Source organism: Pristis pectinata, chromosome 25, assembly GCF_009764475.1.
Source record: "Pristis pectinata isolate sPriPec2 chromosome 25, sPriPec2.1.pri, whole genome shotgun sequence".
Taxonomy (NCBI): domain Eukaryota; kingdom Metazoa; phylum Chordata; class Chondrichthyes; order Rhinopristiformes; family Pristidae; genus Pristis; species Pristis pectinata.
This window is the reverse complement of record NC_067429.1, coordinates 14,667,292-14,692,164: the sequence shown is the minus strand read 5'-3', so window position 1 is coordinate 14,692,164 and position 24,873 is coordinate 14,667,292. Positions and strand designations below refer to the sequence as shown.

The 24,873-nt window shown below is 39.1% G+C and overlaps 1 protein-coding gene across 1 annotated transcript; it reads left to right on the top strand.

Annotated features, from left to right (window-relative positions):
* Positions 1-397: 397 nt before the first annotated feature.
* Positions 398-24,225, top strand: LOC127583046 (deoxyribonuclease-1-like). Its single transcript, XM_052038764.1, has 10 exons — positions 398-535; positions 608-696; positions 3,250-3,333; positions 5,595-5,710; positions 7,490-7,602; positions 9,507-9,664; positions 9,781-9,877; positions 10,896-10,947; positions 19,941-20,147; positions 24,148-24,225. Exons 1-9 carry the CDS (start codon positions 398-400, stop codon positions 20,144-20,146), a joined length of 1,053 nt encoding a protein of 350 aa, XP_051894724.1. The 3' UTR covers position 20,147; positions 24,148-24,225.
* The last annotated feature ends 648 nt before the right edge of the window (positions 24,226-24,873 follow it).

Sequence of the window (24,873 nt, the reverse complement as noted above, 5' to 3'; positions counted from 1 at the left end):
GCCAGACATAAAGTGCATCAGCACATTAGTGCTCAACTGCTAGAGTCAGAGGTGGGTCCAGCAGTGAGCAGGGAGGGGAAGGCCATTGGTCAGACATGTGGAATTTGAGGTCCAGCTTGTCTCAGACTTCTGAACTTGGCCAAGGCATGCTGATATGAGGTCAGCAGATAGTCAACAATTGTCTACAGATCCACAGGTAAAGGTTCAGCCCAATTTGGGCCATTAACTCTGTTTTTCTCTCTCCACAGATATTTTTTGATCTACATAATGTTTCCAGCATTCTCTTTTCTTATTTCAGATTTACAACATTTTGCTTTGTTAATTAAACTTTCACCTGAGTTTTTAAGTATATACTTAAATTAATTTTCCATTTCCCCTTTAATCCAAAATGAAGACCATGGAATTTCATGTGATGCTGATTGTGATTGGCTGCTTTCTGCAAGGGAGTCAGGGACTTAAGATTGCAGCATTTAACATCCAAAGATTCAGTCAGGCAAAAGTCGATGATCCTGTAACTCTTGACATTCTTATCCGGGTAAGCACAATTCAAACACACATTTTATGGCAGAAGCGTATTGAGTAAGCATTTAATTTAGTTCTTTATCAGATTTTACAAAGGTATGATCTCATCACCATTGAAGAAGTCATGATTTCCGATAACACAGCAATTACAAATCTAGTGGAAAAACTGAATCGGTAAGTAAAAAGGAACTTTAATCACAGTTTTAATGTAGTACCAGAGTAATGCAGGCTGAGGTTCAGGTGAATAATAAGCTGTGCTGATTTTGATTGTGTGACATCTGGAAGATTTTAACTGTCAGGCCACAAATCCACAGTGCCTCATGAGTCTCCTGATTGATAGCTGGGACAGCATTTCTGGAAAGCAATGCTGAGAACTGAAAACTCAGATGTTGAAATGTTGGTAGACTTTCTGAAAAATTCAATTGCATAATGCCATTTTCTTTGGCATTATGCAACCAAAAATGAATCTTTTCTGGAGTGAACAACCATTTCCAGATGCTTTGGTGCCTCTCTGGAAATTTGACTGGGAGCTTTCAGGTGTGAATCGCCTTGTGCTCCTGACATAATTTTCTCATCGGGGTGCACAGGATGGCACTGTTTCCTGTGCAATGCTCCCTTTGGAGTATTGTAGACAAACTTGGATCATTCTGGGGCAACTTGTTCTTCCAAAAGGAGCAATGTACTGGGACACCTATCAGTTAAGTCAATTGATCCTTTCAATCACTTTCCCCACCCCCTCCTGATATACTGCACCAACCTGGCCATCACTCCTCAGTCTCCATGCTGACATGAATCTATGATGCCTTGCTTTGTGGACAACAATCTCCTGATCTGCTAGTCTCACTGACTGTCATCACAAGACACCTATCTCCCAACTTGCCAACCCACCCCAACCATTCACTACTGCCAGGCTCCCATGCACTCCACCATTATACTGGCCAGAGCTCAGGCCCAATTGGCCTATGCCATCAGCCACTCTGATTCCCCCAATCCAGCCTTGGGTTGCATTGGTGGTTGGCATATTTGGGAACTCACTCAGAACTGTATTATGAAGCCAATCAGTTGTGCTGCCTCAGTTGTGCTTGAGGCCCAATGCTCACTATTGCATCCCACTGCAATGGCCATCTAGAACAACATTTTTGGAGCAGTAGAACTTGAAGGCCATTGTGGAGAGAACATGCAGTAGTGCAGAAGTGGGGACTCTTAATCAATGATTGATCGATGAAGGTAGAGCAGAGGCTGTTGTCTACGTGGATTTTACTCAGGCATTCAACAAGGTCCTTCATGGGAGGCTCATCCAGAAGATTAAGATGCATGGGATCCACAGTGACTTGGCTGTTTGGATTCAGAACTAGCTTACCCATAGAAGACAGAGGGTAGTGGTCGATGTGTCTTCCTCTGGTTGGAGGTCCATGACTGGGGGTGTTCTGCAGGGATCCACACAGGGACCTCAGCTGTTTGTAATATATATAAATGAATTCGATGAAAATATGGATGGGTGGGTTAGAAGTTTGCAGATGACACAAAGATTGCTGGCATTGTGGATAGTGCAGAAGATTGCCAAAAGATAGAGCAGGATATAGATCAGTTGGAGATATGGCAAAGAAAGAGTAGATGGAGTTTAATCTGGGCAAGTGTGAGGTGTTGCGCTTTGGGAGATCAAATGTAAAGGAAAAGTACACGGTTAATGGCAGGATCCTTAACAGCATTGATATACAGAGGGATCTTGGGATCCAATTTCATAGCACCCTAAAAGTGGCCACACAAGTTGATAGGGTAGTAAAGAAGGTGTATAGCATGCTTGTCTTGATTAGTCGAGGCAGTGAGTTCGGGAGTCAGGAAGTTATATTGCAGCTTTATAAAACTCTGGTTAGGCCACGTCTGGAGTATTGCATTCAGTTCTGGTCACCTCCATATAGGAAGGATGTGGAGGCTTTAGAGAGGGTGCAGAAGAGGCTTACCAGGATTAGAGGGCAGGTGCTATTAAGAGAACTTGGACAAACTAGAGTTGTTTTCTCTGGATCAGCAGAGGCTGAGGGGAGACCTGACAGAAGTTTATAAAATTATGAGAGGCACAGATAGAGCAGAGAGCCAGTGTCCTTTTCCCAGGGTAGAAATGTCTAATACTAGAAGGCATGCATTTAAGGTGAAAGGGGGTAAGTTCAAAAGAGATGTGCAGGGCAAGTTTTCTACACAGAGAGTGGTGGGTGCCTGGAATGTGCTGCCAGGGGTGGCGGTGGAGGCAGATATGATAGAGGTATTTAAGAGGGTCTTAGAAAGGCACATGAACATGCAGAGAATGGAGGGCTTTGGACCATGTGCAGGCAGAAGGGATTAGTGTAATTAGGCATTATTAGCTAAATTAGTTCATCGTAACATTGTGAGCTGAAGGGCCTATTCTATGCTCTATGAGTCTATACAATGCAAACATTTATAATACCAAATGTTACAACTTTGAACAAAACGTAATCTGATTAACAATTACATTCCTCTCTCTGATGAAGCTTTTACACCACACAATTGAATTAGAATTTAATGGAACTGGATAATACCCACTGAAGATGGAATTCAAGAATGAAGCCAAAGTTTGGATCTGACAGATGGTGCCTCCCACTTTTAAAATAGTTTAATTCTCATATTGACCACAATTTGAAGATATTGCATGTCTTTTCACTTGGAGATTCATTTGAATTATTTTAAGTCGCTAAAAAAATGTTTGTTTTTCAGTGCAACCCATCTAAACTACAATTACATCATCTCTGACTACCTTGGACGCAGTTCTTATAAAGAAAAATATGCATTTGTGTACAAGTAAGTCATCTATTGTAGTTCAGATAATTCATCAACAAATCTCCTACATTGCACTAGTGATACTTTGGGTTAAGGCAGATGGGTTATGTTGCCTGGATTCATTTATTTGTTCTGTTAAAATTGGTCGATTTTCTTAGCTAATTAAGTTCCCCTATCCCATGATCTCCTTTGATTAATGGATTGAAAAGAGGAAATCCCATGGATTTATATACAAACCATTTTTTCACAATCCCAAAAGAGACACAAAATAGAAAATATTATGGAAAAGCTGGAAATCTGAAATTTAAATAGACAATGCTGGAATTAACTCAGCTGGTTAGAAATACAGAGTTAAAAAAATAGAAGATTGTTTTCCACATCTTACCATCCAGCTGAACAGCACAGTCCACAGAACAGAACAGCACCTTATTCCATACCACCACCACCCCCTGGAATGATCATGGTTCACTGTATCCTTGTGACAGTTTAATTTACTAGTATCATATCTAGTGTTACTCGAAATTTTGTTGTTTCCTTTCATTTCCAATCCAATTGACATCTCTGAGTCCTCTCTCCATAGTATCAGCACTGCTCTTATGAATGCTCTCCTATGTCACCATTATAATTAGGATCCATACATGATCGGTGGATCAGTGGGATAATTTAGGATTTAAAAAATATATTATTTGTTGATTTAAAACAATTGCTCATTTTTCTCATCATGTTATTCTTCAGGCACTTAATAGTTACTTTAGGGTGACTGTATTGACTGATTTTTAGATAAAAAAATTTTTTGGAATCAACAATTCCAAAGACACTTCAGTATAGATAAATGTATTAGAGATGGGTACTTGATGGTTGCCATGGTCATGGTGCACCAAAGGGCCTGATTCTGTGTTGTATGACGCTGTGACAAAAATACATTAAAAATGTTTGTATACTAAAAATCATGGCTTTTCTGGCTGTAACAAGTTCTAAACAAAATTATATTGTACCTTTTAATATTAATGTTGACAGTTTCAGGGATAGTAACTAACTAGACTAAAATCTTGCAGATTTATCAATCATTGACAGAAATTCAAATCTCATGCTGGCAGCAGGAGATTTGAAGTTTTTAATTAAATAATCTGGAATAAATAACGTGATTATTGTTGGGCATGAGACAACCAGATAATCATAAAGACCTATCTGGTTCATTAATGTTCTTAACCGATCTAGCACATATAGAACCACATTTCCACAGCAATGTGGTTGATTTATAATTGCCTTATAAAGTAAGCTCACAAGCCAGTTCGTTGTCAAGAAGGGGATTCACCACCATCTTCTCAGGGGCAATTAAGAATGAGCAATAAAGAACATTGATGGACTCTTCCATGATGTAAATATGCACAAAATATTCAGCACTCAATGGCTATTCAATTCTGAGTGAAGTTTCACAAAATGTATACCTTGAAACATTTTGTCAGTGATTCTGGTTCAATCCATTGTGGGTAGCTTACAATATATTGCATATGTATTATATCTACTGGAGTTGTGCACAGTTTTAGTTATCTTATTATAGGAAGGACATTATTAAGCTAGAAAGAGTGCCAAGAACATTTACAAGAATGTTGCTAGAATTCAAGTTATAGGGAGAGGTTGTGCAGACTAGGACTTTATTCCTTGGAGCATAGGAGACTGAGAAGTGATTGTATAGAGCTGTATAAAATCATGATGGGCAGAAATAGGGTGAATGCACACAGTCTTTTTCCCAGGAAAAGGGAATCAAAAACCAGAGGGCATAGGTTTAAGGTGAGAGAGGAAAGATTTTTTAAAAGAGACCTGAGGGGCAACTTCTTCACGCAGAGGGTGATGCATATATGGAACAAGCTGCCAGAGGATTGATACAGGTACAATAACATTTAAAAGACAGTTGGACAGGTACGTGGATAGGAAGGGTTTAGAGGGATACAGGCAAATGGGACTAGCTTAGATGGGCATCTTGGTTGGCATAGACTAGTTGGGCCAAACTACTCTATGACTCCATGGGTTCAGTAGCTATTCAACTCCAGCAGATATAATACAAATTCAATATAGTTACAGAGCAGAACCAATGAAACATGAAGCAAAAATAGGAGTGAAATTTAGATTTTGCTGCTTGAAAATGCTATTGGGAAGCATTCAGATACACATCTTCAGACCACATTTAAAGCACATACTGCTTATAAAATTATTGTAGAACTACAATGTTCAGTAGCCCTTTAATTCAATGAATTTCATTCTCTGGGTTCTAATTTTGACAGAGAGAAAATTCTCAAGCCAAAGGGATGGTACCACTTTGATGATGGGTGTGAACAATGTGGGACTGACACTTTCATCCGTGAACCTTTTATAGTGCATTTTCACTCCCTTACCACAAGTAAGGATTAGTCATCTGGTTAATTTTTTTTGAGAAAACATTGGCTAACTAAAACTGTAATTTATTCTGGTGAGCCTGATAAAAATAAATTTATTTGAATTGTTATTATTATCCAGCTTCTAATCTGGAAGTACAACTAATCTACTACCTTGTGATACTAGTTTGATACTAGTTTGAGTTTTGTCAGAGGAATATTGTGCTCAGAAAAACTGATTTTTGCTGAAAATGTTTAATGTTAATATCAAGAAGTACCAGGATCCTGTCAACTGCAGGCTTGACTTTTAACAAGTCATTGTGAAGAACAAATTGTTTTGATTTTAATAATTTATAATCTAAGTCTCAACTAGTTTTAAGCCATGAACCATACAACTCAAAGTCAAAGTTAACTGTTATTTCATCACCTAGATATAGATGAAAGCAGTTTCATGGTATTGCAAGGATTTTAATTCACTCATTAAAATGTATTCTTTCTTCCTCATAGAAAATAACTTGAGAGATAGAAGGAAGGCAGGCTGCTTCTAGTTTCCACATTATTTCTCTTTAGCATGATCTTGTGGGCCTTTCAGTAATCCACCATCTGATCTGCCTTCTCTCTAACTGAGGGAACTGACAAGTTATTGGAGATCACAAATTCATCCTGAGCAAGATTAGGGAACAACTGTGCATCTTACCAACCGATAGGTCAAATATTAACTCTCCAAAACGTTGCTCCATATTGTACTGAGAATGGGTTCTCTTGTATATAACTATATATCTGTTTTGGAACACACTTAACTCAGTGAATGTGTACAATGGATGCTGCACTCTCCAATCCATATTAACCTATGGTGTAATACAATGCAGCCTGGCACTACTGGGGCATCTCCAGTGATATTTGCACAAAAATCAGCCAAATCCATGCAGATATTCAAGGAATTTCAAGAATATCCGGACCACCATCTTTTACATTGTTGGAAACAAAACCCATCCACAAAACTGGCAAATGAATTAATAAGCATTGCAAGATTTCATCAATTGTCCCTCCTTTCTAGCCTTCAGATAGGCTCTTAAAATCAAGCTGTTTGGACACAAAGGTGTGTACTTGGATGTTTAAAAATGTTTTAACTCTGTTTTTAGTTTACAAAACTGATTATGTAACTGGAATGTAATTGATAGGTTCTTCTGAATGGATTTATTGTCAAGATGTGGTTCTTCAAAAATTATGGATATTAGGATAGATATTTTTGCATTCTGATAAATTCTTATATATTCTGATATATTTTGTAACAAATTCAGTTTGAGCTATATTAATACAATAGCAGCATGTATGCACTCTTACATATAGTAATGGAATACTTTTCAAAGCAATGAATTTTTGAAAAAAGAAGTTCTGAAATACTGCCCAGTTGTTCTTGACCAATTGTATTGTGTTCTTTTTTAGAAACTGTCTCATTTTAGCTTGTTTCTTGATGTTATGTCTTTACTTATAGTTTATGTTTCTTGGAGGCAATTCTTTGGAGTAGTAGTTTATTGGAGTAGAAATTTGTCTTTGGTTAATGGCGTTAAGTTAACATTTAGCATCTAACCCCCACTGTGCTCCCTTCCCAATCATCAATATCATGGAAATCAGTGCAGCCGATACTATATGTCATTTTTAGCCAATGATGAAATAGAGATCTAAGTATAACGCGAGTTCCATACTCTTTTGTCTTTAAGAGACCTCTGATAAGTGTAATTTAAGTAGTAAACAGCTTTCACAAACTCTTTCCAAATAACATGTGGTGCAATATGTATTGACAGTTGTGAAGGACTTTGTTCTGGCAGCCATCCACACCAGTCCAAGTTATGCAGTCAGAGAGGTTGATGCGTTGTATGATGTTTGGGCCGATGCAAGAAAACACTTCAAAACAAAGGTATAGCTGACAAAGTCAAGTGGCAAATGTGCATTCAGTATAATTGCACAAAAAAAATCCATCAGTTCAACAGAACTATTTTGTGAACAATCTTTCTACCTCAGCTTTGTTTTTACTCTCCACGTTTTTCGGTTTCTTCCTTTGAGTAATCTGTAGTTCTGCAGTAAGTTCCCAATAACTTGGATACAGTCTACATTTTCTCTGAGCCTCGACCAGCTTTCTCATCACTCATCATTTGTTTGAGAATAGGAGGGCGACCTTGGCATAACATAGGCTTTGAGTTTCTTTGTATCCTGAGAGAAGCAGGCAGAATCCTGCTTATCATCTCCTTTGAGATGGAACCCAGAGCAGAAGTTTGACAGTTGATGAACTTTAGGTGCAGATCTACATCACATTACTCTGACACATGGAATACTGAACACTAGCAAACCTCTGGGATATATTATTGCTTGGCAAGACTTATTAAGTTGGCAAGCAGCAAATAAAAAACAAACCCGAGTTTCCAGGAATGTTGGATTTTTGGATGGCCATCAGTTTGTCAGCCAGATATAAAAGTCCTCATGTTCACTGACCTAATAGACCTGGGGGGGGGGGGGAAGAGATATAGGCAAGCCAAAAGAATAGCTAGGACAGGGTCCAGCCAATATTGAACATGACAACTACAAAAGCAAGGTAGAAACACAAGAGACTGCAGATGCCGGAATCTGGAGCAATGAACAATCTGCTGGAGGAACTCAGCAGGTTGAGCAGCATCTGTGGGAGGAAAAGAATTACCAATGCTCTGGGTCGAAATCTTGCATCAGGACACTGCGTTCCTCCGGCAGATTGCTTGTTGCCATGGAAGCAAGGTAGCCTTTCCCATTTGAAGATCTCCAAGACTGTCACCGTCTTTTTACACAGCAATCAGGATTTGATCAACCATCCAATAAGTGGGGCCTATCTTCTGGGAGCCATACCCCCAAATTGCACAAGTATGCATAAATATATGACAAAATCAGGCCGAAGAACTGATCATGAATTGGACATAAATACACCAGAGGAGTCAAGAACATAATTTAGTGCAACATAGCATGGAGAAAGCTCAAGAAGTTTTGGATCCGTTGTGTAATCCTCATTGTGGATTGGCATCTAAATTGCAAAAGAACCTGGGGACTATTAACATTGCCCACCTAGGTGTATTTGGGACAGAGAATGAAGAGTAATTCAGGTGACCAACACCATCCCAACTCAACATCAGAGGTTCAATTAGAATTATCCATTTAGTTTTTTTTTAATTCCCTGAACAGACATTCCTGTACCAAAAAGCAAACCAAAAGGGAGATTAGGTTACATGAAATGTATAGATTTCATTGAAAGGCAGCTTTAATAGCACACCTGGTCTATTCTAGATAGCACAGTGGATAGAGCAATTGATTAATAACCCTCTGGTTTCTTTCATCACACCATAGCTGAAGTTTCATCTTTTGCTAATGTCAAATACTTTAAGGTGATTTAAAATGTAAGTAGAACAGAATGAAGCTCAAACTGCAGATGCTGGAAATGTGGAATGAAAACAGAAAATGCCAGCAACACTCAGCAGGTCAGGCAGCATCTATGGAATGAGAAACATATTCGTTATATTTTCTTTCCACAGATGCTTCCTGATCTGTTGAATGTTTCCACAATTTTGTTTTTATTAGAGTGAAACTCCCTCTGCTGGACTTTTATTTTAAATATTATACTCCTACAAGTTTTTAAAATTTATGTTTAGTTATATGAAAGAAAGTATAAGTATTTTGAAAGATGTAACAATGTTCAGTACTTTTGATCATGTAAGTTTTGCTCCCCAGTAAAAGATTTATCATTCATAGCAGTAGAACACATTCAATAATACTCACCTTGTTGTCTCTTGGTTTAAAATACAGAACATTCTGATACTTGGAGATTATAATGCAGCCTGTCATTATGTCACGGAGAAAGATTGGCCCAAAATACGGTTGCGTCACTTTAAGGAATTCCAGTGGTTGATTGGTGATGAAGTAGATACAACTGTTAGTACACACACACACTGTGCCTATGACAGGTATTGTTCAAAGCACATTGATTCAAATATTTGTATTGCATGTATTTTGTATTTCAAAAATTGCTTTAGTCCAACTACATTTCTGATCTTGGCATGACTTTGTTTTCATTCTTTAGGTTTGTTGTAACCAAAGATGGACTGCTTGATGCCGTAGTTCCTGGCTCAGTGAAGGCCTTCAATTTCCAGAAAGCTTATCACCTCTCATATCATACAGTAAGAATGAAAAGTATTGTGCATCTTTATTAACCTGGAATAGAAATTCCTCAAAATACTAGTAAGCTATAAAATATTTACCAACATAATTATAAAGATACAGATTGCAGTAGATGATTTGGGTGCATTATATCAGTGTAAGCTCCCTAAGAGACTATGGCCTTGTGCCTAAGATGTTTATACAATTAGTGCAACACACTGAGTTCTGTATTTTCTTCGTCCAACTCGGTTTTGCACTAACTCTGCACTAAATTTGTATTCTGTATATACCGTATTTTTGCACTATTTGTACTTACACAATTTTTTTTCTCTGCGTTTATTATGTCTTCTGTTTTATGTATGTCCTCTGTTGTGTGAGTCTGGGGGAAACAACATTTCGTTCCTCCATGTGTTTTTATAACATATGGGTGAATGACAATAAAGTAACTTGAACTTGAACTTGAAGATGGTATTTTCAAATGTTGGAGAGCAGTGCCTTCTATGGCTATAAAGGCCCCATTGGAATGATGGGCCCTGTTGAGTCTGGTGCACCTGAAGGAGGACTAAGCTGTGTCTGTGCGCTGTTTAAGGGCTGTTTTATCCTCTGCATGAAGTATTTGCTTCCCTTTGCTTTTTGGGAGGACTTTGCAGTTCCATTGACTGCAATACTACGCAGCTGCTTGTCCATAGTGATCTCCAGCACTTCAAACTTCCTCTTACAGATATCTTTGAAGTGTAGTTGTAGGCACCCAACTGCTTTTTTCTCTGAGGCTAGTTCTCCATAAAGAACATCTTTGGTAATTCTCCCATTGAATTATCCGGTGAATATTTACAAGCTATCGAATGTGTTTTTACTTGAGCAGTTTATACATGATAGCGATCGATGTGCAATCTAAGATATCAGAATTTATGATTCTATCTTCCAACATATGTTCAGAATGTTTCAAAGGCAACATTTAGTCTGATTAAACGTGAAAATTACAAATCTTTGGTGTTTTTAATCAATATACATAGACTTTAGATTTAATTCTCTTTACAGACCGAAGAAGTCTCAGATCATTATCCTATTGAACTTGAACTGAAAGATGATCGTAAGTAAACAAATATCACTTCTTATCGATAGCATTAGAATTGCCTGGTGTTAGATCAAAATAATCTGTTATAATAAAAAAAGAAAATGCTTGAAAAACACAGCAGGTCAGGCAGCTTCAATGGAAATAGAAAAAGAGTTAATGTTCCAGGTCAAAGACTGTGAAGCCATCAGAACTGAGTGAAATAAGAGAAAATGATTTGGTTTTAAGTTTAAAGAGGTTGGAGGAACAATGGGCAAGACAAACTGAACATTTCTGATAAAGTGAGGCCAGATTACCATGGGGATAAGGTTTAAATGAGGTCATCCAGTCATTGAGTTAATGGCGGCGGTTAGAGAGAGGGGAAGCAAACAAAGGAACATAAAAATTGAGAAATGCAGATCTGAAGGGCATGACAGGAAGGTTAGGCTGCACTGAAACAGAGAGAAACTGAACAAATGTCATAGATTGACTAACCAGTTCCAATAAAGACAGACAAAGTGAGCTACCTAAAGCTGTAGAATTTGATATTGAGTTCAAAAGACTGTAGCTTGCTGAGATAGAAGATGAAACATTAACTCTACTTCTCTTTCCATGGATGCCACCTGACCTTTTGTATTTATATCAGATTTCCAGCATCTGAAATTTTCGGAATTTTTTGCTCTTGTTTAAGGATGAATATCCTTATGGGATTTGATTTTCTAGCAGTAAAGGAAAAACATATGGGAAACCATTATAAGTCAATATAAAATGGCAACCCAATATAATATGGTTAAAATGATTTAGTATATTTTTTTCAGCAAATTTCTTTTTGAAGACACAAAGGCTCAATAGTTGTGAAACAAATTGAAGATGCTGGGTATCTAAAACAAAAACTGCAAAATGCTGTAAGTTGTCAGTAGACCAGGCAGCATCCATGACAAGAAATTTGACGTTTCAGGTCAAGGACCCTTAATCGGTAAATGAAAATTTTTAAAAAATGCAGATGCTGGAAATCTGAAACATGTTGCAAACACTCAGCAGATCAGGCAGCATCTGTGGAAAGAGAAACAAAGTTAACCATTCCTGGTTGAAGGCCCATTGTCAGAACCTTTTGAAGCTGAAAACTTGAGAAAACAACTGTTTTAAACTGCAGAAAGGGAGGGGTGGGAGATGATGGAGGTGGGGGTTGGAGGAGAGACATCCTCTCTGTTCTCTGCACCCTCCTTCTCGCTGCAAGTTAAAATATGCTTGTTTCCTTACTTTTCTCATTCTGATGAAGGACTCTTGACCTGAAATGTCAATTTTGTTTCTCTCTCTACTGTTCTGTTTGACCTGCTGAGTGCTGCCAGCATTTTCTGTCTTAGCTCCACAGTTATAGTTTGTTGGTTAAACATCTAAATTTCCCTAACACTTCCATCTTTTTAAGAACAAAAACGTGTTTAGAATTCTCTAGACTGCTTTGATTATAACAAAAATACACAATATTCCATAAAATACAATGATATTTAGTATGAGGAAAGGCAACGATATACAATGTGTCTGCAATTCTGAAATTGATGTCTGCATTCTTGATTAGTATAATTATTCGACTAGTGAGATTGGGCTTGAATCTACATGCTTATACATAATTTTCTAATATTGGATGTTAATGAAAACCTTTTCCTCCCAGCAATTGATTCTCCACCACTTCTGGAATGAAGAAGTTTTAACATCCAAAAAAATATAATTAATGCCCACATGGCAATCAGAGGATACAGCCTAACAATATTGATCAAATGCTTTTCATAAATAAGAGTGCAATGGCCATAATCATAATAAATCACAGGAGAAGGTATTAAATAAACTGTCAAGAATGTACATTTTCTGGGAGATCTGATCCCAATTTTTCCCATGTAAGTTCATCTTACACTTTGATTATGCATGTCCCCTTCCTGTAGGTTGAAGAGCAGGAGGAAAAGTTAGAAGTTTCTTTTCCTGTAAGTGATTGGAGCATTGAATGCTGCATAACAGGGAAAAGTTGAAGCAGTGCTATTGTAGATAATCACTTGAAACAAAGGAGGCATAAGATTCATTCGAAGAATATAAGTACACAGGAAATTGGAGCAGGTGGGGGGAATAAGGTCGCTCTTCACTGTTGAGTAAGATAATGTACGGTTTGATTTTGGTCTCAGTTTCACTTTTCTGTTTATCCTCTATAATTCTTGACACCTCTGTAGAACAAAAATCTGTTCATCTCAAACCTGAATGTTGTCAATCATTCAGCTCCACAGCTTCTGGAGCGGACATCCAAACATTCATGACTTAAGACACAAGCCCATGATGAACCTGTAGCACAGAGGGAAAGGATGTGCATTATTTTAGGAAAGCATTAACGTGGACACAATCTATTATGCTTTAGCTACAAACCATAGCTTCAAAATCCTTTGGCCAGGGAGATGAGTTTGCCAACCAACCCTCACTCCACCTTGCTCTCCTCACTCTCTCCCACCACACTAACAATTATCCAGTGACCATGACATGGTAGAACAAGGCAGGAAGAGACTCGGTCTGATTCATTTCCTATTGAACTCCTGCCAACATTCACTGCTTGATATCACAGTTGAAAGTTGGCTACTGTGCTTGTATGATGCTTGGGTGTGGTTGACTGACATTCCACTGAGAAGAAGAGCTCTGATCTTTATTTCAGTCTTGCTCAGACAAAGCTTGAGGCAAAGAAGGAAGAACCAAAAGTTGTCAGAAGTGCAGATGAACATAACTAAATCAATAAAGTTGCCATAACAACTAGGAATGCATTTTGTTCTTCAAGGTTTGGTTTAATATTAAGTAAACATTTATTTCCACCACAAAGAAATTTATCCTCCAGGATGGACAAATTCTTAAAATCTGTTGTAACTTTGAAGTAATGCAATCATACAGGAGGCTTATCATTCTTTCTGATGTGCAAAGTGGGGGAATAATTTATATTCTTTGTTAGTCTTATGTAAGTCACACATATCCCAGGAGAAGCAGAATACAAAAAAGTTTGTATTTTACTTCTGTGTTTTTTTTAAATCTTGAAAAAGACCTTGACTTGAAAAAACATCAGTAAAATATAAAAAAGAAAGGAAAGACACCATTCAGTCATTTGAACTGCATTATCATTACCTTGTAAAATGTAACTGAAAATTTTAATAAAATTTCTTTCAGGTTGTTAAGATCAGTAGACAATTGTGATACTTTTACTAATTAATGAGTATCATTAATGTCCATTGTGTCCATTTGAAGTTATTCCAACGACTGAATATAAAAATACCGGCTTGGGTTTTGCTGAGTGTGGCTCACTACCAACCCTGGCTGCTGAGACACATTTTTGTCCTAAACTAAGCTTTACGTGTATATGTTAAGGAGAACTTGCTGAATGGAAGGATCAAGGCCCGATTTGCAAGACACTGTGTGGTACTGGTGTCATGAATACAGTAATGTAAACAAGTCACAGGGTGGACTAGAATTAACCTCAAAACTACTGACAAAATCTTTAACAAATGGTAAATCCATGTCCCCAGCTTTGCTGTGTCAAAGTTGTCAAGTTTTATCAATATTTCTGACATATAAAACTATTAAAAATGAAAGAAGCAAGTTTTTTGTTTAGACCATAAGACAAAGGAGCAGAAGTCGGCCATTCGACCCATTGAGTCTGCTCTGCCATTCTATCATGAGCTGAGCCATTCTCCCATTTAGCCCCACTCCCCTGCCTTCTCACCATAACCTTTGATGCCCTGGCTACTCAGATGCCCGGGGCAACAAATTCCACAGATGCAACAAATTCCACAGATAAATTAAAATATTAAAAACTTAATGTTTAAATATTAAAGGTGTTTAAATATTAAAAACTTCAATGTTTTTTAATAGTTATCAACATCACTGCAAAACAAATAATTTAAAATTGTGAAGTAAAATGTTAAAAATGTAAACAGGAATGTAACTTAACTTTCTACCTCTCAGCCAAAAAACCCCAATGAGACGAAAGGGCTCACAGACCCTGCGCCAGATCTGACCTGACACAGACCCCAGGAGCAGAATTCCTGCAAGTCCATGCACCAGCTGTGCAGAATCCTAGGATGGAGGAAAATGACAGATTTACCAGCAGGAATCTGCTGGCACGTTCTGGTTTTCTGCGATTGGACATGCATGGGGTGGTTTTGAACTTCATGGCATTTACAAGGGTGAATGCTGACAGCTCACTGTGGAGCTGAAGGCTAAACCCAACAAAACCTCCACCATTATAGTAGCACTAGCCTCCACCAGATGAATTCTCAGGGGTAGAGGCAGTAATTCTGAGGTAGTTAGAGTTGTTATGAAAAGTCAACACAAATATCCAGTCTGATATTTATGTATAACAAGGCAACTAAAGTCCGTTGACTCAGGTTGTGTGAGAATATGAGTCTCTGGGTTCTGCCAAGTGCAGTTTCTATGAATCTGGCTCTTTGATGAATAAGGATGTGATTTGGTTTTAAATATTTACTTGTTTAATTTAGTTTGACTGTTACATTCACTTACAGTGGTAAACAAGTGAAATAAAGTAGTTGGTTAGCCATCTAGGACCGATTAACTGAAGTCACTTGTGACTGGAAGTGAGGCAGGTATGGGGTTCAAGAAGGCAGCATTGCATCAACCTCAGCTCTTGCACCTGTCTAATAGGAATGAGGTTCTTGAAGTCTCTCTGGATGACAGCAAAGATTGCAGGGAAGATGAGGAAGTTGGCCACCCTGTAATCACTGAAACTGGATGTAGTATTGGGAGAGAATATACTTCTGCCCCCAAGAGTGTGAGTCCTGAAAGTAGTTTTGCCTGCCCAGTACCAGGGCTAAGCACAACTCCTCAAGACTGGAGAGGTTCTTGGCTCTAAATTCCTGTTTATACTCTTCTCCACATTACCACTATTCTCCTGGGGGTCTATATGCAACTCCCATGTTTTCTGATCTTTGCTATTTCTTAGCTCCATTCAAACTGATTCTACATCTTTATTTGGAGAGGTGCTTGGGGTTGGGAGAGAAACACTCAGATGTCGTGATCCATGTTGGAACCGACGACATAGAAAGGACAGAGAAGGAGGTTCTACGGAAGAAGTATGAGCAGCTCAGGTTAAAATTAAAAAGCAGACCACAAAAGTAATAATCTTTGTACCACCACCTGAACCACACACAAATTGGTATATGATAATAAGATCAGAGACTCCAAAGTGTGGCTCAAGGATTTGTGTGGAAGAAATGGGTTAGAATTTATGGGGCACTGGCACAAATACTGGGTAAAAGATGAACTCTTCCATTGGGATGGGCTTCACTTGAATCAGGCTGGGACCAATATTCTGGAGAGTCAAATAACTATGCTGTGGATAAGTTGTGGGGAGGATGGTTCTGGTCAGGGGAAAGTTTGAAAGGTAAATAGAAAGGACAAGGAGTTAATTCAGGGTATCAAAATGGATATTAATAACCAGAATCTGTCAGAAGGGGACAGAGCGTACAAATAAAAGTGTACATTTGCAATTACAGTGAGAGCAGACAAAAACAAAGACTCTTTATCTGAATACATCCAGCATTCGTAACAGGATAGGTGAATTAATGGCATAAAAGAAATAAGTGGGTACAAACTAATAGCCATTACATGGTTGCAGAGTGGCCATGGTTAGGAGTTAAATATTCCAGGATTCTTATCTATTACAAGAGAAAGGCAAAATGTAAATGGGTTACTGGCGGTGGAGGGTAAAACTGATAACAAAGAGTGGGGGAAAAGCAGCAGAGAGAAAGGATTTCAGCTCAGAAAATCTGGAACTAGAATCAGCCTGGGTGAAGCTAAGAAATAGCAAGGGGCAGAAAACATTAGTGGGAGTCATCTAAATTTACTCAAATAATAGTGATGATATAGGCCATATTACAAATCAGGAAGTTAGAGACACATGCAATGAGAGCAATAGAATAATTCTGGCGAACTTTAATCTTTATATTGACTGAGTAAACCAAATTAGCAGTAATAATGTGGAGGACAATTCATGGAAGTATACGGATGGTTTTCTAGATCAGTATGTTGAGGAACCAATGAGGGAACAAGCTTTTCTAGATCTAGTACTGAGCAATGAGAAAGGGTCACTTCATAATCTAAGTGTTATGGGATATTTAAGGAACAGCGATCATAATATGATAAAATCTTATATAAAGATTGAAAGCTTTGGGAAATTAGTAGGAGTGGTATATTGTTTACAGGTCTAGTTTCTACCTATAACTATACTTGTAGTAGGTGGAGTGCAACGAAAGTTCACCAGATTAACTCCCAGGATGGTAGTTTGTTTTACTAGGACAGATCAGGCCAATTAGGCCAATAATCTCGTGAGTTGAGAAGAATCTTACTGAAACATGCAAAATCTTGATGAATCTTAACAGGGTAGATGCAGAGGTGATGTTTCCCCTGGCAAGGGTAAGGTTAAAAATAAGCAGAAAGCTAGTGAGGACTGAGATGAGAAGAATTTTCTTCATCCAGTGGTTTGTGAATCTTTGGAATTCTCTACCCAAGAGGTTTGTGAAGGCTCAGTCACCGATTACATTCAAGAGAGAAGTAGATAGATGTTTGGGTATTAAGGGAACGAGGGGATATGAGTCAAGTGCAGGAAAGTGCACAAAGAAATCAGCCATGATCTTATTGAATGGTGGAGCAGGCACAAGAGGACAAATGACCTGTCCTGCTCCTATTTCTTATGTTCTTCATTCTTTGCGGTAAAACCTCTCTATCAACCAGGCTCATTAAAACTGGCTAACAATAAATATGGATGACTGATGTAGACTTTCAGGATAACATTAACACCTGATAACCATTGTGTTTAGATCAATAGCTAATCAGCTCTCAGGAAACCAACCTCTTAATGACCACCCACTTCTATTTTTAATGGATTTGAGACAGGGATAGGTGACCAATCTGATTGTAGGAGTCATGTGAGTTGTTGAACCCATCTGAGGAATCGGCAAACTTCTATTTTCATAGAGTTTCTAGTTTTAACCCATGATGGTTGGGTTTCCCAAGGAGACAGGATGGGCTGAATCTGATAAAAGTAAGTTTCCAGCATTGTTTGGGGGCCAAATGGAACAGGAATATTTTCTTCAAGCTTACCCAAGTTACACAATGCATTCTCTCCCTGACATGACCACCTCACCAACTGCCATCCCTTTTCTCTCTCGAGCACTAGCCAATCACTTGTTATCCTCCCACAAACCACCAACAACTCATCCCTCTCATGATCGCTTCCACCAACATTCACAACACATATCAGCTGTTGCCCTTCCTGGAGTGATAAGCACATAGCCTTATCAATCTGCCTGCTGTCTGGCATTGGGGGTCATAAACAAAATGTACATTCAATGGAGCTAAAATCTCATGGCATTCCCTAACCATTGCATCTTTTATTCTAAATAAATAACAGCCCCTTCATTCCATTAATATTTTTTTCTGCTAAGACGAGTACCTTTCAAATATCTTTCCATTTTACAGAGATGGTGTTAAGTACAGCATTAGAGAAACTGAGCACTCAACAATAACAACACTAGTATGAGTTTATGTAAAATTGTGATGTCCTCTAAGGAGCTTCATAAAGGAAGAAAGAGAAAGGTTTATGGAGGGACTTCCAGGGCTTTTAACCTTGACAACTGATTATCCAACTGATAAAGGTAGTGCTTATAATCAAGAAGACCTAATATTGGAGAAGAATAGATATTCTCCAGAGTTTATATGGTATGAAGGGTTGAGGACATGGAGGGATTCAGAAACAAGTGTGAACATTTTCAAATTGCCTTGTTGCTTAAATGGGAACTGATGTATGCCAGAGAGCATGATGCTGGTGATTGAATGGGACTCTGCATGAGTTAGGACAATAATTAACAACAACAACTCATTGAATGCTGATCCATCGCTATAAACTGCCTATCTAACCTTGACTATGGTCTAAATATATTATTTTTCCTACTCCCCAAATAACAAAAGCCCGCAGATTTAACTTTACTTGAACCTTTAGAAATGTGTAAGTTTGAATGTTACCCATTGAAGGTTCTCCAGTTCCGAATGGTATGATATATACAATTGGTGTTAAGTCTACCCATGTGCAGTGCATCATTTGTATATGTTAACTATCTATTACATATACTTGCGGACATATCCACTTTGAAAGAATTGCTTGATACTTTTAAATGCAATTCACAGCTATTGGGGAATTGCTGAAGTCATTTGAGCACATTCAAGCAAAAACATTAGTTTGTAGCCAATTCAAGGGAGGCAGACGTTCTGCCCTGACAGTTTCTGGTTCCAGTATCGGTCTCCACGGCTGGCTGCGGAGCTGAATTGATAGACTCTTTGTAGAAGTGCAAAGGGGCAACACAATGTTTCACAGGCTTTGGTTCAAACTGGGGAATCTGTACTGGGTTAAACCTCCTGCAAGGACAAATGAATGGGATACATCAGTTGCAAGGGAAGAGGTAACAAGCCTTTTTATTAATTTTTTGAGTTTGCTTCAATTGTTACTTGTTAGTTTTTAGAATGTGGATGTACTAAATGTACAAAAAATATATAAACAAGTCCTAGGTATTGACTATTTGTGAATGTTAAAGACTCTTTGACAGCTGTCGAGCCCGGGACAGGGCTTCAGCAGTTGTCAAATCCATTTTGTGAGTACAGCAGGTTGTCTGCATGCTGGGACAGGCCATATGTATTGGTATTGGTTTAATATTGCCACATGTACTGAGATACAGTGAAAAACTTTGTTTCCATGCCATTCAGGCAGATCATGCCATACATAAATACATCAAGGTAGTGAAAAAAGTCAGAATGCAGATCATAGTGTTGCACCTACAGTACTGGGCTGTGCTATCAGTGCAACAGCACACTGAGACCAGGCTGGAAGGTGCACCAAGACCTGGATTTTTGGGAAAATGAGAAAATCACTGTCAAAGTATTTGCCAAATAATTTTTGCAAAGTGAAGATTCCTCAGCTCTCACTGAGTCTTCTCTTCCTCTTGTAGCTTACAGCCCTGATTTTTACTATGAGACAGGGCAGACAATCGGCATCAGCGGTGGAACCTCTGGCGGTCCTTGTGACTGTAAAGGGGTTGATATGAGTTCTTGCGCTGGACGATGTGGAGCCTATTCACAGAGTTTTCCTTGCAGCTGTACAGCGAGCTGCTCCAGATATGAAGACTGCTGTGCTGACTTTGACAAGTATTGTTAAGGTTTGTAATGGCAGTGTCTGTTTGCAAAGTATCCATCCAAAACCTGCTCTACCCCTTCTAAAAGTTCCTGAGCTCTATTCATGCCTTTCATGACAGTTGTCTATTTAGAGAAGAAAAAAAATGTAACAGAGCTTCAGTTAAAACATTAATGTAACTACTTCACACGTGCATTCTGCAAGAGGGTCACAGTGCAGACTAGGAAAATAATTGTTATTTACAGTTGAAACAAAATGAGCCAGCAAGTGGGATCAAAGGAGGCAAATCTTCAAATGGTTAATGATGAGTTTGAACATGATTAGGAATCCTAGATAATTAAGGCTAAAAATACAAAAACAGCTAGAGTAAGCAAAGCAAACATAACAGTGAACTATGCTGCCAAACCAGTAGAGATGACATTGATCAGACTTTATCACACTTTGATCAGCCACATCTCAAATCCTTTAATCCCAAGAATTAAAGGGAGACATGCAGATGCAGAATATCCATCACACAGATTCATCTTCAGTTGCATGCATTGAACCTGTGATACGGTAGCTATGTACTTTATATTCCTCTTCTAACACTTAGATCCTTCCAAAGTACCTTACATCAGTATTTGCCAAGGAGAAGGACGTGGAGGATGGGGAGATCAGTGTGGAGCGTGCTAATATGCTAGGGGATTTCAAGATAAAGGAGGAGGTAGTGTTGGATCTCTTAAAGAGCATTAAGGTGGATAAGTCCCCAGGGCCTGATGGGATATACCGCAGGTTATCGAGAGAGGCAAGAGATGAGATTGCTGGGGCCTTGACCAATATCGTCGTGTCCTCCCTAGCCAGAGGACTGGTGATAGCTAATGTGGTTCCATTATTCAAGAAAGGAAACAGGGATAAACGTGGTAACTATAGACCAGTGAGTCTCACGTCAGTGGTAGGGAAGTCACTGGAGAGGATTCTTAGGGATAGGATTTATGAGCGTTTGGAAAACCATAGCCTACCTAAGTAGGGACAGTCAGCATGGCTTTGTGCAGGGCAAGTCGTGCCTTACTAACTTGATTGAGTTTTTTGACGAGATGACAAGGGTGATTGATGAAGATTGTCTATGTGGGTTTTAGTGAGGAGTTTGACAAGGTCCCTCATGGGAGGCTCACCCAGAAGATTAAAATGCATGGGATCCGTGGTGAATTGGCCATTTGGATTCAGAACTGGCTTGCCCGTAGAAGACAGAGGGTAGTGGTCGATGGGACTTATTCGAGCTGGAGGTCTGTGACCAGTGGTGTTCCTCAGGGATCTGTACTGGGACCTCTGCTGTTTGTGATGTATATAAATGACTTGGATGAAAATATCCATGGGTGGGTTAGTAAGCTTGCAGGTGATACGAGGATTGGTGGTGTTGTGGATAGTGTAGAAGACTGGCAAAGGATACAGCAGGATATAGATCAGTTGCATATTTGGGCAGAAAAATGGCAGATGGAGTTCAACCCGGCTAAATGTGAAGTGTTACCTTGGGAGATCAAATGTAAAGAGACAGTATACTTTTAATAGCAAGACCCTTAACAGTGTTGATGAACAGAGGGATCTTGGGGTCCAAGTTCATAGCTTCCTGAAAGTGGCTACACAGGTCGATAGGGTGGTAAAGAAGGCATATGGCAAGCTTGCCTTCATTGTCGAGACATTGAGTTCAAGAGTCAGGAAGTTATGCTGCAGCTTTATAATACTTTAGTTAGGCCGCATCTAGAGTATTGCATTCAGTTCTGGTCGCCCCATTAAAGGAAGGATGTCGAGGCTTTGGAGAGGGTGCAGAAGAGGTTTATCAAGATGCTGCCTGGATTAGAGGGCATGTGCTGTGAGGATCGGTCGGACAAACTTGGGAGTGGAGGAGGCTGAGGGGAGATCTGAAAGAACATTCTAAAATTATGAGAGGCATAAGTAGGGTAGGTTGAGAGTCAGAATCTTTTCTCGGGGTGGAAATGTTGAATACTAGAGGGCATAGCTTTAAGGTGAGAGGGAGATGTCTGGGGCAAGCTGTTTACACAGAGAGTGGTAGGTGCCTGGCATGCACTGTCAGGGCTGGTAGTGGAAGCAGGTACGATAGTGGTGTTCAAGAGGCTTTTAGATAGGCACATGAGTATGCAGGGAATGGAAGTTTATAAGATTATGAGAGGCATAGATAGAGTAGACAGCCAGTATCTTTTCCCCAGGTTTGAACTGTCTAATACCAGAGGGTATGCATTTAAGGTGAAAGGAGATGTGCGGGGCAAGTTTTTTACACAGAGAGTGGTGGGTACCTGGAATGCGTTGCCTAGGGTGGCGGTGGAGGCAAATACAATAGGGGCATTCAAGAAGCTCTTAGATAGGCACATGAATGTGAGGGAAATGGTAGGATATGGACATTGTGTAGGCAGAAGGGATTAGTTTAGTTGGGCATTTTATTACTGATGTAATTGGTTTGGCACAACACTGTGGGCTGAAGGGCCTGTTCCTGTGCTGTATATTCTATGTTCTATGTCAATGGAAACAAACATATGGCATCATGCTCTGTAAATAAGAATTGGAATTTGAATCAGAATTGGTTTATTACTGTCACATATACTGAGATACAGTGAAAGGCAGTTTTTCAAGCTATCCATACAGATCATTTCAAAGCATAAGTATATTCAGGTAGTACAAGGAATAAACAATAACAGAATACAGAATATAATTCTACAGTTACAGCTATAGAGAAAGTGCAGTACAGGTAGACAATAAGGCGCAAGGGCCATGGCAAGATAGATTGTGAGGTCAAGGGTCAAGTGTTCATCATTAGCATACAAGAGGTCGGTTCAAGAGTCTTATAACAACAGGATAGAAGGTGTCTTTGAGTCTGGTGGTGTGTGCTTTCAAGCCTGATGGGAGGAGGCATAAGAGAGGATGCCCAGGGTGGGAGGGGTCTTTGATTATGCTGGCTGCTTTTCTGAGGCAGTGAGAAGTGTAGACAGAGTCCATGGAGGGGAGGTTGGTTTTCATGATGGACTAAGCTGTGTCGACAGCGCTCTGCAATTTCTTGCAGTCTTGAGCAGAGCAATTGCCATACCAAGCTGTGATGCAACCGGATAGGATGCTTTCAATGATGCATCTATAAAAATTGGTGAGGGTCAACGGGAACATGCCAAATTTCCTTAGCCTTCTGACAAAGTAGAGGTGCTGATGAGCTTTCTTGGCCATAGCATCTACGTGGTTGGACCAGGACAAGCTGTTGGTGATGTTTACGCATAGGAACTTGAAGCTCTCAACCATCTCCACCTCAGCACATTCAGGGGCATGTGCATTTCAAGGATCCAGTTGCAAAGGGAAGTACTGAGTCCTAGGTTTAGGAGTTTGCTCCTCTCTGCACAAATTTGCAGCAAAATGTGTTGGAGAATTCATTGAAACATAGCTCAGTGAGGATAGTAGGAATTCAGAAATTGTGCAGTGTGGAAATTATGTTGCTGCAAGGGTTAAATATCCTGTATTAAGTGCTTGGGCAGGACTGTAATCTGGAAATGCAAGCCACAATAATGTTTTGCTTATTCTAATGGATGGAATTATCTTTAAGATCACGTAACATTTTAGACTGGTAAGTTTCCAAGCACTGAGGTTCTCAAGCTAAATTCTGCAGTTTTCTTCCTTGTAAGTTCTTTGGAACATCCTGACTGAAGTTATAAAAGGCAGGTTCTGCTTTTAATATCCATCACATCACTGTCAGTTCGCCAGTGCTGTTCCCTTTCAGTGCAGTCTTGGTGGTAGTGCTGAGCTAAGCAATGAACTTTACATTATCTTGATTTTACGTGGTTTCAGCTGAAATGATGGAACCCAAGCTGTTTTGACAAGGGCCAAAATGTAAGGTAGGGAGTTTTGGGAAATTCTATTCCAATTATGTCCCTTACAATACAATTTCCTGGGAAACATGTAATTGCCCACAGCATTAATTTGACATTACTGTCATATATGTTTTCTTCAAATTGTCCCTCTCTTTACCTTTGGATTATTAATTTTTTTTCTTCCAGGTTCCACATAATGATAGTGAGAAAGTTGCCAGGAGGCATGAAAGTTTAATTAAAAATGCATTCTAGAAGACAATAAAGCCTATAATTGCATTACCTATGTGTTTTGGTATTACTAAACAAGTACACTTATCACCTCTATGCTTGGAGCCAAAAAGATGACATGGACAAAATGTACCTGAGAAAAAAAGTATAAATTCAACCTTTAAAAGCAGTGTTACGTGACAAGTTTAGTTCTTGAACACTTGGAAAATCCTTCGACTCAAAAGCTGCCAGGTGAACAAGTTTTCAAAGTGCTTGTTCTAACGACTTTCTCCTGGTATCTTAAAGGGGCTGATAAATCATGAGATATATTTCACACAAAGAAACAACTATTCAATATACTGGTCAAGTGGCCATTCTCGATATCCCATCGTAACCTAGTGAAAATCAGCCGCCATTTAACTAAGTCCCCACCCAATCTCCTGACAGGTACCTTCAAGCAGAAACTCTTAGCAGCCAGAAGGAGAATTCTCAACCGACTTATCCTTTCCTTTCTCAGGAAGGTTAAAAATAACTGTAACACCTCCACCATCAACCAAATTGAGATTAATTGATTCAGTGTATGGTAAAGCACCAATAACCTGCTTTACCAATTATACTGATATCCCAATGGTTTGACATCTGGCTTACAGGTGAGGTTTCCTGTGCTCCCCTAAAACTCACTTCCAATGCATCCTTTAAATATAC